The 17,917-nt window shown below is 48.1% G+C and overlaps 1 protein-coding gene across 3 annotated transcripts in view; it reads left to right on the plus strand.

Moving 5' to 3' along the window:
- Positions 1-724: 724 nt before the first annotated feature.
- The window catches only part of CD47 (CD47 molecule), a 39,076-nt gene continuing 21,883 nt past the window's right edge, over positions 725-17,917 (plus strand). For all 3 annotated transcript variants that reach the window (XM_074972892.1, XM_074972903.1, XM_074972911.1), the window contains exons 1-3: positions 725-873; positions 8,317-8,667; positions 17,676-17,765. In XM_074972892.1, coding sequence (XP_074828993.1) covers positions 828-873; positions 8,317-8,667; positions 17,676-17,765 — 487 coding nt within the window. In that variant the 5' untranslated portion in view covers positions 725-827. The remainder of the gene's footprint in view (positions 874-8,316; positions 8,668-17,675; positions 17,766-17,917) is intronic.

Below are 17,917 nucleotides of genomic sequence, written 5' to 3' on the forward strand. Positions count from 1 at the left end.
CAGCGCCGGTGTGAACAGTGCTTTGTCAGCAGGAGAGCTCTCCCGCCGACAAAGCTGCTGCTGCTGCCTCTCGTTGGGGGTGGAGTTTTCTGGTTGGCAGGAGAGCTCTCTCCCGCCAACAAAGAGCGGCCCCACGGCGCACCTTTTAGTGGCAGGGCTGTAGTGGCCACAGCTGTGTCGCTAAAAGGTGGGCAGCGTAGACATAGCCTGAGCAGAGTATGCTTGTTTGTTGGGGCATGTTATTAGAGGAGAATCCCAGAAAAAGGAAGACTTCAGGTCTCTCGGTGTGTGGAGAAAAGCTACAAAACGTGCCCCGCGTTCAGCCGAAGGCCTCAAACACCAGATGCCAAATAAAAAGGTCCCCAAAGTGAATTTTTACTTCTGATTTTAAGCCCATTCTCTTTGGAGGGGGAAGGGGCTGATTCATGGGTTTAACGCTTGGGGCTGGCAATACAGTGTCTTGCAAGTACGATAGCGCCTCCCCCACAGGGTCCAGGACCCCGAACAGAGCCCAGGACCCTACAAAACACACGGAACTGCGCAGCACTCGCCCCGACGCGCCCCCGCCCCCCTCTCCTTGCACTGGGATTCTCCCGCCCGCCGCCGCCACCGCCGCGCCGGGATCCCAACCCTCCCCCCCCCACGCACGTCCACGCGCGCGCGCCGCGATTCCCCCCTCCCCCGCCCGGGGTAACCGAAAGCGAAACCCGCCAGCCCCGCCCTGCTGGCGGCGGAAGCGCGTCAGTTCGGGCGGGTCCCTGGCCGCCGCCAGCGAGGCGGAGGCAGCGCGGCTTCCCGGGCCGAGTGGCGCCTTGTGGACGGGGACTATGTGGGCGCTGGGGGCCTGGGTGCTGCTGGGCGCCGTGTGCGCGGGTGAGTCTCCCTCCCCGGGCCTAGAGCCCCCGGCCCGGCGCATCCGGCAGCCCCGGCGCTGGCAGCGGCACCGGGCGGGAAGGACGGGGCCTGGCGCTGTCACTGAGCGGCAGGAGCCGCGGGACCGGGTGCGGGGCTCCGGGCCCCGCTGCCAGCCCGGGGTGGCTCCTCGCACCCGGGCGCCGCGTGGCTGGATGGGGCTGGGGCGCGGGGCTGGGTGGGGCCCGGGGCTGTGCTGAAGGCGCCGGTCCCAGCAAAGGTCCCTGGGAGAGTCTGGGGGGTGGGTCTGGGTGTGTCTGTGTGTGGGTCTGTGTCTTGGGAGCCAAGCCGGGTGGGGGCTGCTCCTTCCGAGCCCAGTGCCAGGCTCTGCCTTAGACGCAGTGTAAGCCATCTTCCCAAGCCTCTGTGGGTGCAGAGTTAAATGTCGCCGCCTGTGTGTTAGGCTCTTGCCTGGGAGGGGGTCCGGCCGGCCAGTGCTGAGCACCCACAGGTTCCCTTGCAGGCCGTGGGAGCGGCAGGTGCTCGGGACCCCCAAAGAGCAGGCCACTGGCGGTTAGACATCCAGCTAGCTTTTAGCGTCGGTGTTTAATGTTTTGGGGCATGTTCTAGCCCTTTGTAGGTTGTTAGAGGTGTGTATGCACAGAGGCCCCTACTACGTAATTATATAATTGTGTAAATAAATACATTCTCTTGTCATATCAATCTGTAAAAAGGGAAATAAGAACAATCTGGAGAATTACAGACCAGTCATCTTAACTTCTGTACCTGGAAAGACAGTAGAGCAAATAATTATGCAATCGATTTGCAAACAACTTGAAGATAATAAGGTGATAAGTGGCAGTCAGCATGGATTTGTCAAAAACAAATCATGTCAGGCCAAACTGATAGCTTTCTTTGACAGGGTAATAAGCATTGTGGATAGGGAGGAAGCCTTAGATGTGGTATATCTTGACTTTAGTAAAGCTTTTGATACTGTCTCGCATGACCTTCTCATAAACAAACTCGGGAAATGCAAACTAAATGGAGCCACTATAAGGTGGTTGCAAAACTGGTTGGAAAACCATTCCCAGAGAGTAGTTATCAGTGGTTCACAGTCATGCTGGAAGGGCGTAATGAGTGGGGTCCCGCAGGGATCAGTTCTGGGTCCAGTTCTATTCAATATCTTCATCAGTGATTTATATAAAGGCATAGAGAGTACACTTAAAAAGTTTGCGGACGGTACCAAGCTGGGAGGGGTTGCAAGTGCTTTGGAGGATAGGATTAAAATTCAAAATGATCTGGACAAACTGGAGAAATGGTCTGAAGTAAATAGAATGAAATTTAATCAGGACAAATGCAAAGTACTCCATTTAGGAAGGAACAATGCATTGCACACATACCAAAAGAGAAATGACTTCAGGAAGGAACCTGGGGGTCATAGTGGACCACAGGCTAAATATGAGTCAACTGTGTAATGCTGTTGCCAAAAAAGCAAACATTCTTCTGGGATGTATTAGCAAGAGTGTCGTAAACTAGACATGAGAAGTAATTCTTCTGCTCTACTCCATGCTGATTAGGCCTCAACTGGAGTATTGTGTCCAGTTCTGGGCACTACATTTCAGGAAGGATGTGGACAAATTGGAGAGAGTCCAGAGAAGAGTAACAAAAATGATTAAAGGTTTAGAAAACATGAGTTACAAGGGAAGATTGAAAAAATTGGGCTTGTTTAGTCTGGAAAAGAGAAGACAGAGAGGACATAACAGTTTTCAAGTATGTAAAAGGTTGTTACAAGGAGGAGGGAGAACTTTTTTTTCTTAACCTCCGAGGATAGGACAAGAAGCAATGGGCTTAAATTGCAGCAAGGGCGGTTTAGGTTGGACACTAGGAAAAACTTCCTAACTGTCAGGGTGGTTGAGTACTGGAATAAATTGCCTAGGGAGGTTGTGGAATCTCCATCATTGGAGATTTTTAAGAGCAGGTTAGACAAACACCTGTCAGGGATGGTCTAGATAATACTTAGTCCTGCCTTGATGCAGGGGACTGGACTAGATGACCTCTTGAGGTCCCTTCCAGTTCTATGATTCTGTGTATATCTTCCTTGGATCACGAAAAGAAATCTCAAAGCTGAAACCAGGAATCAGCTATATGAAGTCAACAGACGGGACCAGTTCAGTAACGTGCCTAAATCTAAGCATATGAGTAGTCCTTTTAGCTTAATAGGACTGTGTTGTGCTGGAATACCTTGCTGAATTTGGGACAAAGTGATGATAACTCGAGTTTTATGTTAGTTAATTTAAAGGAACATTTAAGTTAATACAGTATAACCTCAGAGTTACGAACTGACCAGTCAACCAGATGCCTCATTTGGAACCAGAAGTATGAGATCAGGCAGCAACAGAGACCAATAAAAGAGCAAATACAGTATAATACTGTGTTAAACATAAACTACTAAAAAAAAAAAAAAAGATGAAAAAAAGATTTGATAAGGTAAGGAAACTGTTTTTGTATTTGTTTCATTTAAATTAAGGTGCTTAAAAGCAGCTTTTTTCTTCTACATTGTAAAGTTTCAAAGCTGTATTAAGTCAATGTTCGGTTCTAAAGTTTTGAAAGAACAACCATAACATTTTGTTCAGAGTTGCGAACATTTCAGAGTTACAAACAATCTCCTTTCCCAAGGTGTTCGTAACTCTGAGGTTCTACTGTACTTTTTATTTTGAGTGGTTCAGATGATTTTGTGTGTTTCATGAGTCTTGGTAAATAGCCTACTTTCCTATACTGTAGTTTTAAAGTCAGAATGGAAAATGTTTACACTCTTTGCTATGAGTTTAACTTTTCCCATATAATGTTTTTCCCAAACTCATCCCATAAGCTGTAACTTGTCCTTGTGCAGTGAACTCTGTTGAACCTTTTTAAAAAAAATCTGAATCTTAAGCTGAAATATTACAAATTTTAGTTATGAGAGTCATTTGTTCACTTTATCAGGGCACCAATGTCATTTTTAATGGTGTGTATTTGCTTAATATAAACTTAGACTTCTTAAAATAAAGTTCATACAATCTGATAGTGTATAGCTCTATGTACAGTTTTACTATGTTTTGGTTTTCTCAGGGTATAGTCAAGAAAGTTCAATGAGTAAGCTAAGTGATTGTTTTATTTGACCAAAGCAATATATGTGTGTGTGTGCGCGTTTTCATTACAAGGTGCCAACTAATACTGTAGTATATATAAAGTTTGTTTGTTTATGCTTGTTATATTAATGGCCAACCCAGTGATTAGTGGCAGTGTGTTACAGTAATACAGTTCAAGGATCAGCTGCTTTTGGGGTGGAGGTGATCATTGATCAAGGGCCAGTGCTCTGAAAAGCTTACTGGAACTACAAATAGCTGTACCAGTTGGAAAAAAAGCTTTACGAGCTATGGCTGGTTGTCAGATACATGCCATGATTCTGCAGGCACTTACACATGTTAGTAATCTAATTGAAGTCAGTGGAATTGGAGCTACTCTTACTCCTGGGGAAATTCTGCACCACTACGCAATGCAGAATTTCCTTTCCCCCACAGAGATGGGCTGCAGTGCTGCTGGCTGCCACTAGGGGCCACTGGACCCGGCAGAGCCCAGCTTGCACACAGAAGATACTGCTGGGGAGAGGGGGAGTGATCTAGAGGGTTCCTAGCTGCTGCAATTCCCAGCACACCCTGAGAGAGGGAGACGGTGGCATGCAAGAAACTCCATGCAAGCCTGGGGCCAAGCATCAGGCTGTTTCTCCCTCTGGATCCCTGGGCTGGGGGTGTCTGTCTGGGCTGGGAGGGGGCCATGGTTGAGCTTTGGGGGAAAGGGAGACAGGTGTCGGGCTCTGGGGGTAGGGGATGCAGGTATCTGGGCAAGGGGGACAGCCGCGGCTGGGCTCATGGAGGAGATGGTGTGGGTATCTGGGCCGGTGGGGCCCCGTGGCTGGGCTCAGAGGTGGGGTTGGGTATCTCAGAGGATGGGTTGGCTGGGGGGGCAACCGTGGCTGGTTCAGGAGGTGGGGGGTTGTATGTTTCTGGCCTCTGGCTGGGCTCCTGGGGGGAAGGAGGCAGAGAAACAGAAATCTGGGTTGTCATAGGGGTTTCTTTATCTCTATTCCTGGGAGAATTTGTGTGTGTCTGTCTGTATTGTTACAGACTTATTTGCTGACAGGTATTTTGAAATAAATTATCAAAATAATTGAAACTGGTGTGATTATGTAGTGTTATTTTGACAAATAAAATTTGCAGAATTTTAAACTATTGTATGCAGAATTTTTTTTTGGCACAGAATTTTTTATTTTTTGGTGTACAATGCCCAGTAACTCATGTACATGGTTAACTTTACGCACAAGTGTTCGCAGGATTTGCGGGTCTAGATATGGTGTCTAGCACATTGCGGTTCTTGATCCAGTTTGAGGCTTCTGGGCATTAAGGCAATTGGATATTGTGAATCTCTTTTTAAAAAAAACAAAAACAAAAACCCACTATAGTTGTTGAGCTGTAGATAACTAACAAAAATACTGAACATAGACACTCGTGCTGTAAAATCAGATTATTTTGATTATCATCTTGCTTCTCCTGGCACCCTATTTGACTTAAACTTCTGACATTATAGCAGCCAATATTCATGAGAACTTAGGGTTGAAAAGGAATGTTTTATGCTATTAGAAGACTTGCACCCCAAGCTTTTAGATCAATGGTCCCCAAACTGTGGGTGCTGCCCCTAGCAGGGCATAGAGGAATGTTTGGGGGGGACAGTGGGGTCAGGCATTCCCCCATGGGGGGCAGGGAAGGAGCACCGTCGAGCTCTGCTCTGGCTACGGCTCTGGTGCCCACTCCAGGCCCCCACCCCCAGCTGGGCCTGGGCTGCAGGCCCAGCCATGGCTCCCACTGCTGGTGGCCTCAGCCCCTGGCCACGGCTCTGCTCCAAGCCCCAGATTTGCCCCCAGCTGCGGGCTCAGCCCCTGGCTTCTGGCCCGGCCTGGTTGCAGCTCCAGCCGCATCTCCAGGCCCTGACCATGGCCCTACTCCCAGCTGTGGCCCTGGCTCCACCCATTGCCCAGCTGCGGCCCCAGCCCTGACTGTGGCCCCACTCCTGGCCCTGCCTCCCAATGGCATCATTGCCATGCAGATCTCATTTACCTGGGAAGCGTCTAGATACCATGGCAATAAATGCTATAAGATAACCTTTAGATGGATATGTGGAGAGAATTTAGCCTTCTGTTTTTAAAAATTCTGATAAATTTTGGTTCATAGTGTAGGAAAATACCACCTGAAATTTCTGAATTATCTGACCTACTGACCAGATACAGCTAAATAAATGAGAAGATATGCTCTTATTTGATCTACGTATTTTTGGGTGAGCAACCCCTCTATACAAAAATAAGACATAATTTGCAAAGTAAGTTCTAACCCTCAGGGGATTTGGCTCCACCTTCAGAGTACAGGAGGTACAAATAACAAACATAACTTTTGTACAAACCATCACTCATTCTTTCCATGCTTCTCTAGGGAGCATGGAAGCAGAAACAACAGTGGTGTTTGTTTCCCTCCTAAGCCCCCGTTCAGCTGCAAAGAAAAATTCTACAGAAGAAGAGCTTGTCCCTTACTGATTACTCCCGGGGGAATTCTGTGCCAATGCGTGTATATGGAAAACATGTCGTCGTCGTACCTCCTCTCCCCCCGCGCAGATTTCTTTGCTTCCCTGCAGAAAGTGACAGGGAAGCCACCTGGGGAGGGGCTGGGGATGCCCATGGACATAGTTTGGGAGGGCATTGTCCCTCCAAACAGAGGCAAGGTGGGAGCCACACGGGGTCACCTGCCACTGCCATTCTCTATCTCCCCCCCCCCCCCATTTCTGCAAGCGCAAAGCTGCCTGGCTGAAGGAGGGTGCTGTTCGAACACCGCCTCCTGAGTCCTAGTGCTTGTCATGTTCCCCTTCTGTGTACTAGGAACCATCCTGTTTTCTGTACAACAGTGAGTGCCTGCGGTGGGGGAAGGCAGGAATGGTGACGGGGGTAAATGGGAAAGGCGGGTGGGGTGGGGGGAAGAGGCAGTGGGGAAGGAAGGGGGTGGGACAGGGTGGGGGAGGTGGATGTGGGTGTGAGGGGGATAGAGAGAGGGGACAGTGGGGAGAGGAATGGGGAGGGGATGGGGCAAGAGGCATTAGGGAATGGGGATGGGATGGGATGGGGAAGAGAAGGGCATAGAGGAAGCAGGAGCCCAGCATCTGGTGTCCCCTTGGCAGCAGCTGCCACTGGGGCTCCCTTGTTAAGAAGGCCCATCAAACCCCCACCCCAACTGGCCCCATCTCCCCTGCACCTGGACCATCCCGATGTGCCCCCCAGACCCTCACCCCATTCAACCCCAACCAGCTGCACCCAGACCCTCACCCCAACGAGCCCCAGCCAGCTGCAGCCGGATCCCCCTGCTGAGCCCCGCAACTTTCCCCTGCTGAGCCCGACCCCCCTGCAGAGTCCTATTGCCCCTGCACTTGGAGCCCCCCTGCATCGAGATCCCCTACTGAGCCATCTGCATCCAGCTTGCCCTACACCTGGATCCCCCCTACTAAGGCCCTCTGCACTTGGATCCTGCTGGGTTGAGCCGGCCTGCTCACACCTGATGTGCCTGGCACAGTGGGGCAGGGCCCCGGGGTGTTTCTGGCTCAGACCCGGCCCTTTCAGTGTGTTAGGGTCAGGTGAAGCTTCACCGCCAAGTCGCTGTCCCAGGGGAGGGGAGCTGCATGGTGATCTCCCACCTCCAAGTGGCCTGTGTTCCCCACTGCCATGCTGGAGCCTCCACATTTATTAACAAGTAAAATTTGCAGAATTTTAAAATATTGTGCCAAAAAATTAAAAATTCTGCACACAGAATTCCCTCAACAGTAACTGATGGTACAGGCATCTCTGCCTTAAGTCAAAGTCGAACTTTAGTGGGGCTGCTCATATACTTAGTTAAACATGTGCTTTGCTGAAATTGGGCCTTAGTGCAGATGTTTTCTCCATGTGGCCCTAGACCCAGAAAATATCCCAGAAGAATTGTCTGGTTAGATGCAGCACTGAGAATGTTTGTTTACTTATATATGTTAGGTACTTCTAAGACACCAGTTGTGGTGGTTCCCAAACATCATGTAAGAATCAAGAAGCAGTAAATATGTCTAAAAAAGGGCTGTAATCTCCTCTTGCCTCTTCCTCTCTCTTTCCAAGCATAGCCTTCTTGGGGAATATTTTTTTTAAATCCATCCATCCTTCCTCTCTTTCTCAAAGTTTTTCTTCTTCTTATCTCTTGTTTTCCCTCTTGTCCCTAATGAAGAACATTAATCTGTGCTTGTTTCAAGTGTGTGATCATGTCTGGCCATCCATTAAACTTTTCAATATTTCAGTAGCTTTCTTGTTGCTCAGGTGTTGGGTAAATTAATTGTGGAAGACTGTCTAATCAAACTTTTTTTTTCTTCCAGGTTCTGCCCAGTTGCAGTTCAATGCAATCAAGTCTGTTGAACAAACCATTTGTAATGAAACAGTCATCCTACCTTGCATAGTGACTAATCTAGCACAGAAGAGTATTAAAGTCATGTTTGTTAAATGGAAACTAGAAAAAAAAGAATTTTTCAGTTTTGAAGGATCTACAGAAAAGACCCACAGAAACAAGAATTTTTCATCTGCTGTGTTAGAATCTGTACAAAATTTAAGTCTGGGCAGTGCCTCCTTGTCAATTTCAAAAACGCAAGCAGTTCCAGGAAACTACAGTTGTGAAGTGACAGAATCCAATAGGGAAGGAGAAACTGTAATTGAACTTATATACCGTGTAGGTAAGTTGATGTCATGTGATTTTGTAAGCCTGCTATGAAATGAAACAAACCAGGTCTTGAGGGAAAGGACACAAAATAACAAATGTGAAAATGAACCATTAAAAATACCTAGAACATAAAGTCCAGTCTTTACTCACCTGAGCAGTCCTTGTGAGCATAGTTATATCAAAGTCCAGGGGAATATTTCTATGAGTAAGAGTTGGGCCTGCCGGCTGGCATTGTCTCTGTTAACTTTTAGGGATGCTGAGGCTTTTTCACCTGATTTAGATTTTACAGATTATATGGTATTTGTGCCACACTCATTTGAGTTTATGTATATTCTGATCCATTTTCTAGATCATAGAAATACAGGGCTGGAAGGGAACTCGAGAGATCGTGTGGTCCACACATCCTCCTTGAGCCCCTGAGCTGAGGCAGGACCAAATATATATCAGTGGTTTTCAAACATTTTTTCTGGCGACCCAGTTGAAGAAAATTGTTAATGCCCACGACCCAACGGAGCTGGGGATGAGGGGCTCAGGACCGAACCAGAGGTTTGGGGTGCAGGAGTAAGGGCTGCGGGGTGGGGCTGAGAATGAGGGGTTCAGGGTGTGTGGAGGGCTCTGGAGTAGGTCAGGAGGTTGGGGTATGGGAGGGGGTCAGGGCTCTGGGCTGGGGGTGCAGGCTCTGGGGTGGGGCTGGGCATGAGGGGTTGGGGGTGCAGGAGGGGGCTCGTGGTTTGAGGGGGCTCAGGGCTGGGGCAGAGGATTGGAGTGCAGGAGGGGGTCAGGGCTCTGGACTGGGGGTACAGACTCTGGGGTGGGGCCAGGGATGAGGGGTTTGGGGTGCAGGAACGGGCTCTGGATTTGCGGGGCTCATAGGTGGGGCAGGGGATTGGGGCACAGGGTTGGGGCACAGGCTTACCTCGGGCGGCTCCCGGTCAGCGGCGCAGCGGAGGTGCTAAGGCAGGCTTCCTGCCTGTCCTGGCACTGCGGCCTGCACTGAATCTTGGAAGCCGCCAGCAGCAGGTCCGGCTCCTTGGCAGAGGTGTGCAAGCGGCTCTTGCCCACAGGCACTGCCTCCCCTCCAGCGCTTGGGGTAGGGTAGCGCGCACAGCCATGTGGCCACCCCGCCTAGGAGCTGGACCTGCTACTGGCCGCTTCCAGGGCACAGTGCAGTGTCGGAACAGGTAGGGACTAGCCTACCTTAGCCGGGCAGCACCGTCAATGGGACTTCTTAACGGCCCAGACGGTGGTGCTGACCAGAGCCGCCCTGACCCAGTGCCTTACATTCCAGTCACGACCCACAGTTTGAAAACCACTGGTCTAGACCAGTGGTCACCAACTGGTCGATCCTGGAGCCTTTGAGCATCGATCCCGGTCTCAGTCCTCCATCTTGTCCCGCCACCTCCTTCAGCATCGCAGCCAACTAGGGGAGTGCATCCCACCCAATCGCACTCTCTGCCAAAGAGGTGGTGGTTTTCCAGTAGCAGACGGCACTTTAACAAAGTGTACGCTGCAGGGACAGGGCAGCCCAGACGCCAGATGCGCCTGCTGAACTCACAGTACAGCTGAAATGCAGCTCTCTGCCCAAACCACAGGCTGCAATGCTGCTGGCGTAGCTGCAGCGCTGATTTGGTGGATGCATTCTCAGGGGTGGTGTTGCCTTCTTCTTACCCTTGAAACATGCTTAAAGGGACAGGGAGGTGTTGAGAGGGCTGGGCTTACTGCCTTGAATTGCTGCTAGGCTCTCTCCTCTGATCCTGAAAAGGCATCGGCAGAAAACTGCCCATCACCCACTTCCTAACCTGGGCAGAAACGCAGCGCTGCTGCTTCTGCTTCTGCACAGAACAAGTTCCAGCAACTGCCGATGGGTGCTCCCTTGCCACACCCAGCCAGAAGACACTACATCTGGGGGAAACCAGCAGAGAGGGAATCTCCAGCTGCTCAATAGTGGCGGGGGGGCAGGAGCAGGAAATCAGTGTTACCAGTCAAAGGAAGCCCCAGCTTGAGAACAGCCCTGATTAAACAAGCAGCCCCAGACAGGTTAAACCACACACATGCAAGGCGTATACCAACCCCATCCCAAACAAAAGAGCAGCCTTAACCTATCAGAGGCTGCAGGGGGTTAACAACAACAGCCACCTTGGTAATTGCCATGGCATGAAATGAAATACTCTAGTCTCCTGACTGGGGCTTTGCAATACCATTAATGGAGCAGAGCTTGTTTCCAGCCCAAAACCTGGTGCTCCCAGCCAGGCAGGTGAACGAAATAATAGATTGCCTTCTCGCTGTGAATTCAGAATGGTTTTTGATGTCAGGTCATTCAGTGTCGTAACTGGTATAACAACACAATTCATTTGGCTAATTTGGGAGGATGAATGAGCTGTTGGGGGTGACATTAATGCTGAATAAGGAGAAGGGGGGGGGGAAGGGACTGGCAGGGAAGAGGCTGCACTAACCTCAGGCAGGAGGGACAGTGCCTCTGCCTTCCAGAAGAAAATCCAGTCACTACTTGGGGCCTTGAGCAGGGAGAGCATGTGACTGGGATTGTTATTACGTGGACAGCTGTGTGCGTGTGTTTGTACCATGGTGAGCTGTCTGTGGGACCGTCACAACCAGCATGTCAGTGCTAGTGTATCTGGGATACGTGTTGGTGTTAATGGACTGGGGTTTGCACGCTGTGTACACATGCAGGGTGCATGACTGGCCAGGAGAGGTGGGTGTGTAAGGAACGGAGGCCAGACCTATAATAGGAGCACTTAGCTAGAAGCTAGAGCACTGCTATACTGTGTGGCAGAGCGTTCTTAGCCAAACTAGCTTATCCCAGCCAAACTGCGCTTTTATCAGTATCTTATCCAGTGCCTCCGAGCAAAATAAGCTATACTGGCAAACCCCACATTTGCCTCCTTTCCACTCCCAGCCCCAATCCTATCCCTCTGCTCCACATGATCGCCGCTTTCCTTCCATTCCCAGCGGAGAAGTCACCTCACCTGCTCTTCATCATCTCCTTCCTCTTCCCTAGGAGCCTGGCTCCACAACCCCCCCCCCACCCCCGCCAGTCCACCTTCCCGTCTCGGATCCTACTCCCCATCTAACCTCCCCCACATTCAAAGCTTCAGCAGAGCTGGTTTCCCTGTGGAGTTGATTTGAGCTTCTTTAAAATGTGGCGCGTGCTGGAGTTTCTTCTTCCTGCAGTGGGGTGGATAGGCAGTGGACGCGATGTCCCCTGAACCTCTCCCTGCACTACAAACCAGGGCACCCTCCCTTCTTTCATGGAGCTCCAGGAGAGAATGGCACTGGGACTCTAGTGATCATGAAGTGGTGTCACAGCTATTCACATTTCTTTGGTTTTATACGTCACCAGCAGGGAGAAAGGCCATTGCAGTAACCATGCAGAGCAAGTTAGGGGCTGAACAGCCAGGTCTCAGCTGAGCTCCTTTGGGCTCTAGAGGATATGTTGATATCATAGGCAACTTTGTCATTTGCTAGGAAGTGGCTTCTCCTCCTGCCCCGTTACCTTTGGGTTACAGCTTCCCCTTCCCTGTGCTATTGGCTCCTCTGTCTCCTGCTGCCTCTCACCCACTTATCCTCCAGTTTTTGCTACCCCTTCTGGAACCCCTCTACTTTTCGTCCTTCCTGCAGCTGCCTCAACCCCAGTTTGGTATTCCCGCCTCTTATCCAACCTACCTCTGTCCTTTCAGCCTTTTGTTGTTGCTTCCTCCCACTCTTTGCTGCCCCTGCCATCAATTCGCCTGCTGCTACCCCTGACCGTTGCTGCCTTCTCTCCTCCTGACTACCTGGTGATCTTGTTCGGGAAGACTGCTGGTGCTCAGGGGGCTAAGCTGGGATTCCATGAGAGAGAGCTGGTCCAGCTGCTGTGGAAAGTCGTGGATCTAGCCCACAAGAAGGTATTTCTCTGAGTACAGCCTCCCCCTTCCGCCCCCCCCCACCCCCCCAGACTCAGGAGGGGAGACGAGGCTGCTGGCATTGATTGCCCGTGTGCGTTCAGCAGGGAGCTCCCTGGTGGAGGATTAAAACAATCAGCTAACCAGCTGCCATGGGAAGTTGGGGCTGGTGCCTGCGAGCCTTGAGGAGAAAGTGCTTCCTCGGCTAGGAGCACAGACAGAGTTAGGCGACAGCCCAGACCACCCCCTGTTACAGGGCTTGTGGTCAAGCAGACAACCTCCACCAAGCCCCATGGCGCACCCACCCACACAGGCTTTTCCCCTGGGCCTCCAGCCCAAGGGACAGCTGTCCTACATGCTAGAGGGAGCTGAGGGGGAAAATGCAAAGCCCTGCTTCCCACAATCCCTGCAGGGGGTTTCTCCTTGGCCTGGGTGCTTGCTCAGGAAGGAAGGCGGTCATGGGGGAAGCAAAGAGCGGTGACTTCTTTCTCCCTCTGGAGTTGGGCAGCCTGCACGCAGCGCTGGTCAGATCTGAGCACTTGGACCTGACAGATGAATGCAAAGAAAAAGCCACGCTCGAGGGCCCTTTCATTGAAGGTCGTTGGGTTTTAGTTCTCTGTTAAATTTACTGAAACTTTATTTCTTCTTTGCACATGAGCCAGGGGTAGAGACAGGCTCCAGCATGACCAGTCTTATCCCCACAAAGTACAGGGGTGCTCTCTTCTTCTTTCCTAATAACCAGGAGGCGCCATAACTCTTGGCACCTTTGGTTGCAAGTGCAGAATTGGAAAAAAAGAAAAGAAAAAAAGCTTATCATGCGTGGCGCGCATGTCTACCACTCAGAAGTGTTAGACAGACTACAGTTGTAGGTAGTGCTCTCCTCTTTTCTCTTTTTATACTAAAAAATACATACCTAGTTAGCTAGCATTAATAATGAGTGACAAACCCGGGCCATCTAAAAAGAAACCGAAGACCTACAACTTCTATTCGGAATGGGAAAATAAATTTGTGCTCGCGACAGTGAAAGATAAGTGCGTGTGTCTTCTCTGTCACACAAGTATTTAAATAAGTGAAAAGGGGAATTTAGAAAAGCACCACAAAACAATGCATAGCAAATTCAAGAACAGTTTCCCCTTGAATAGCCCACTCCGTACACAGAAAGTTAATGAATTAAAGGTTGTTTTGAAAGCTCAACAGTCATATTTTACTAAACCAGCAGCAAAAAGGAAGGCCTCTACTAAAGCATCCTTTACTGTTTGCCATCTGCTGGCAAAACACAATAAATCACTTACGGATGGAGAAGTATTTAAAGAGGCAGTGACTGTGGCAGCAGACTCCTTATTTAAAGACTTTAAAAACAAAGAGGAAATGATGACAGCAATCCAGAGCATGTAACTTGGTGCATCCACAGTAGCAAAATGGGTGGAATCTGTCCGACGACGTCTTTCACCAACTACAGCAGGATTTGAATGACTGCGAATGCTTTTCACTGCAGTTTGATGAATTGATCAACATGACCGACACAGCCCAGGTAGTTGTTTTTGTTCAAATGGTTTTTAAGGATGACACAACTAAAGAGGACCTTCTGACTGTTTTGTCCCTTAAAGAGAGAACAAGAGGTGAAGATATCTATAATGAATTCAAAAAGTACATTCTTGAGAAAATCATTCTAATCAAGAAACTTGTTTCAATCTGAACGGATGGTGTATCCGCCATGCTTGGCGCACATGGAGACTTTGTTTCATTTTGCAGAAATGATTCAGATTTTCCTTCATTTGTGAATTACCACTGTATAATCCACCAGCAAGCACTAGCAAATAAAGTTATGGACTTCTCACATGTAATGAAAATCGTTGTCAGAATTGTAAACTCAATTCGAGCAAGAGCCCTCCAGCACTGCCTGTTTAAATCTTTACTTGACGAAGTGGATGCTGCTTACGATGAGCTGCTCCTCCATGCAGATGTGAGGTGGTTAAGCGGGGGGAAAGTCCTGCAAAGATTTTTGGATCTAATGCCAGAAATCATCACTTTTCTAAAATCAAGGAATGAAGTGTGCAGTGAGCTCTCAGATAATGTATGGCTGCTGGACTTACTGATATAACGTCCACATTGAATGAGCTGAACTGTGAACTGCAGGGAAAGGGCAGAAACTTACCACATACGATAAGAGCGGTGAATGCATTCAAATTGAAACTGAGTCTGTAATCCTTCCAGTTAAAGGATAAAATGCTGCAGCACTTCCCAGTATGGAGAAAATACTAGAAAAAATTGAAGACAAAGAAAAATGGTTCCACCCTGAAAAGTTCTGTGCACAGCTGACCAAATTAGCAGAGGAATTCAAGAGGCGATTTCAAGAATTAGACATGATGGAGCCAATCATCATGTAGATCTCAAATCCGTTCCTTCCAGCAGACATTGGTGGGTTGGCCCTGACATTCCATCAGGTGTTTGATTTACAAAGTAATGGAGTTTATATGGAGCTAATTACCATGCAAAATAACATTGAGCTGAAAGCCAGATCAAGGGACAACGATTTTTGGGGACTCATAAACCGAGAAAAGTATCCCCTTCTGTTGTCCTGTGCTTTAAAAGTGAAAGCTTACTTTGGTTCCACCTATCTGTGTGAGATGATAATCTTCATTTGTGAGAACGCCAAGTCCAAGTATCACACCCACATCACAGATGCACATCTGTAGGACTGCCTCCGACTAGCTATTTCAAATTACAACCCGAATTTCAAGACACTGGTTGGTAATCTGCAGTCACAAGTGTCAGACTTAGTAAGCAGGGAAAATGTATAATTATGTATATTAAGCAATTGATCTCAGCTTTATATAACATAATAAACTGTTATTTCTACATTTTCTTTGAGGTGGATCCTGGGTTGTACTTAAATTCAAAAGGCGATCTTGTGCTTAAAAAGGTTGGAGACCACTGCTCTAGACCATCCCTGACAAGTGTTTATCTAAGCTGTTCTTTAAAATTTCCAGTGACTGGGATTCGACAACCTCTCTTGAAAGCTAGTCCAGTACTTAAATATCCTTACCGTTAGAAAGTTTTTCCTAATATCTAACCTAAATCACCCTTCCTGTAGATTAAACAGATTTTTTGTCTACCTTCAGTGTACATGGAGAACAATTGATCACTTTCCTCTTCATAACACATTTGAAGACTATGATCAGGCCCTTCTGTCTTCAGATCTCTACATATAGTGCTCTCAGTTGGTAGATCTCAAAACACTTTATATAGAAAAGTGTACTTATCCTCATTTTACAGTGGTGGAAATTGTTAAACAGAGAGATGAAATGACTTCCCCAGTGTCACAGAGGAAGTCAGTGACGGAGCCAGGGTTTCCTGACTCCTTACCTTTGGGCCACACTTCCTTGATAGAATAGTGTAATACTCTCTCATGCAGTACAGATAGAATGACCGAATGAATAAATCCTGGTACATGGGTTTGTTGATATGTTTTGTGTGTCTGGAAATGTTTGTGGATACCTGAGTCTGGTGCCCAGTTATATTCACTGACAAAAAAGTTTTTATGGCTATGATTTTTTTTGAAGGACTTAGTAGCCCTGTCCCTGATAGACATTTTAATGGGCAGCCCCCGGTGTGCATTTGTGGGGCAAAATGGGAAGGCAGATAAATTGGAATGGCTTCTGAGATCCACTAGCCTGTGTGCTTGGCTACATGGAAAAGACACAGTCCAGTATTTCTTGGCAGAGAGATCATGTGGAACAATACATTACCCTTGTATTTCATCACGCTCCCTACTGTACTGCTCTCCACAAAAATCCCAAGGTGTATCACTTGTGATTGTCCCACTGCCGTATGGTCACTGATCAAACAAAGGGCCATCAATAAAACCACCTACTATGTCAGGCCTCTTGCTGTGATAGGGAAGTTGATATACTTCCCCTGATCCCCGCATGCTCTCTCCTCAAGTCCTTCAACCCTTTTGTGATTTCCTCATCCTGGCCCTTCTCCTAGCATCCCTCCCCATACCTCCAGGGAACATCAGGCACCAAGCCTGCTACTATGCTATTTCCGTGGAGCAATGGTTCTAGCAACTCCAAACTGTCATACATGTGAAGTGCTGAGCATCGTGCTAACCACGAGGAGTCCAATGCATGGTGTTAAGAGTGTGGCAGCTTGTCCCACCACAAAATGGTGGTGTAGTTGTACTTAACACTTTGCTTCTGGGGCTGGGGATCTGGCTGTTGAGTTGTGTTGTCAGGGATGTGTGTGAGCAGTGTAAATCTAGCTGAAGGTGTGAACTTTTTTTTAGCAGTAGTAGCTGAAAGTGCAAAATTCCATTGAGTGGAGAGGTGGGAATAGAGGAACAAGTGTCAGGGGCAATATAGAAAAGGTAGACTTTGGTCTTTGGTGAATGAATTTAAACCAAGAAGGCCAAGTGCAGAAATGCAAGAATTTATGCATGCCTTTTAGCATAGTAGTGGTATTTTGGAAATTGCTGTGTCCTGTAACTGGGAGGCAACCCTTGGCATGCATGCATGCATGCCAGAAGGTGTCATACAAAGTCATATGACTTTACCTGGATAGAATCTCTTCTGCTTCTGTTCCTTGCTGTTTTGCATGTTGTGCCCATGAACAGCAGCATGCACTTGACAAAAGTAATGTAACTTTCAGTTGGCTCTGATCCCATCCAGAGCCATTGAGGAAGGGCTGGTAACCTACTATGAGAGATTAGTGAGAGAGAGGCAACCAAGAGACAGGTGAAATCAGAGCGTACTGATGAGTAGAAATCAATGCAGAGATACCAGTATGTGTAGTGGTGTAAAATGCGTGAAACAAGAACAAAAACCTTGCTAATGCCTTCCTTAGTCCAGATGTGGATAAGGAACATGGGGGAAAAAATACATTTCTGGAATTGGGAGTTACAGTAATTGGAATCTTGAATGAGTAGGGAACAGCTTGTCATATTTTACCCAATTACATCAGAAGATCAAAGGTTGTAGTTATAGGTTTTAAAATTGGTAGCAGAGAGAGTGTTAAGCAGCCTACAGACTAGGCTAAAATGAGCACTTATAATATAAACCCAATAACTTCAAATTTTATGTCCCCCACTGTTCCCTTTCCCTCTTTTTGTGTGTCAATTCAGGGCCGGGGCTCCCACAAGTAGAATCTAGTCTCATCATATTCTTCCTGGTCTGGGCTGTTTTGTTTTATTGGATTCAGTTAGGCGTTACTGGTAAGTATTCAGTTTTGTTTAAATTCTTTACAAATGCTGAATGTTAGTGTGAATATCATTTTCATAAATGAAGCAGCAGGGTAAAATGGAGTAACAGAAAATGGAATCTAGTGTTTTAAAAAATCAGATGGAAAGTAGAAGCCAGTTTGTGT

This window comes from Natator depressus, chromosome 1 (genome assembly GCF_965152275.1).
Source record: "Natator depressus isolate rNatDep1 chromosome 1, rNatDep2.hap1, whole genome shotgun sequence".
Classification (NCBI taxonomy): Eukaryota; Metazoa; Chordata; order Testudines; family Cheloniidae; genus Natator; species Natator depressus.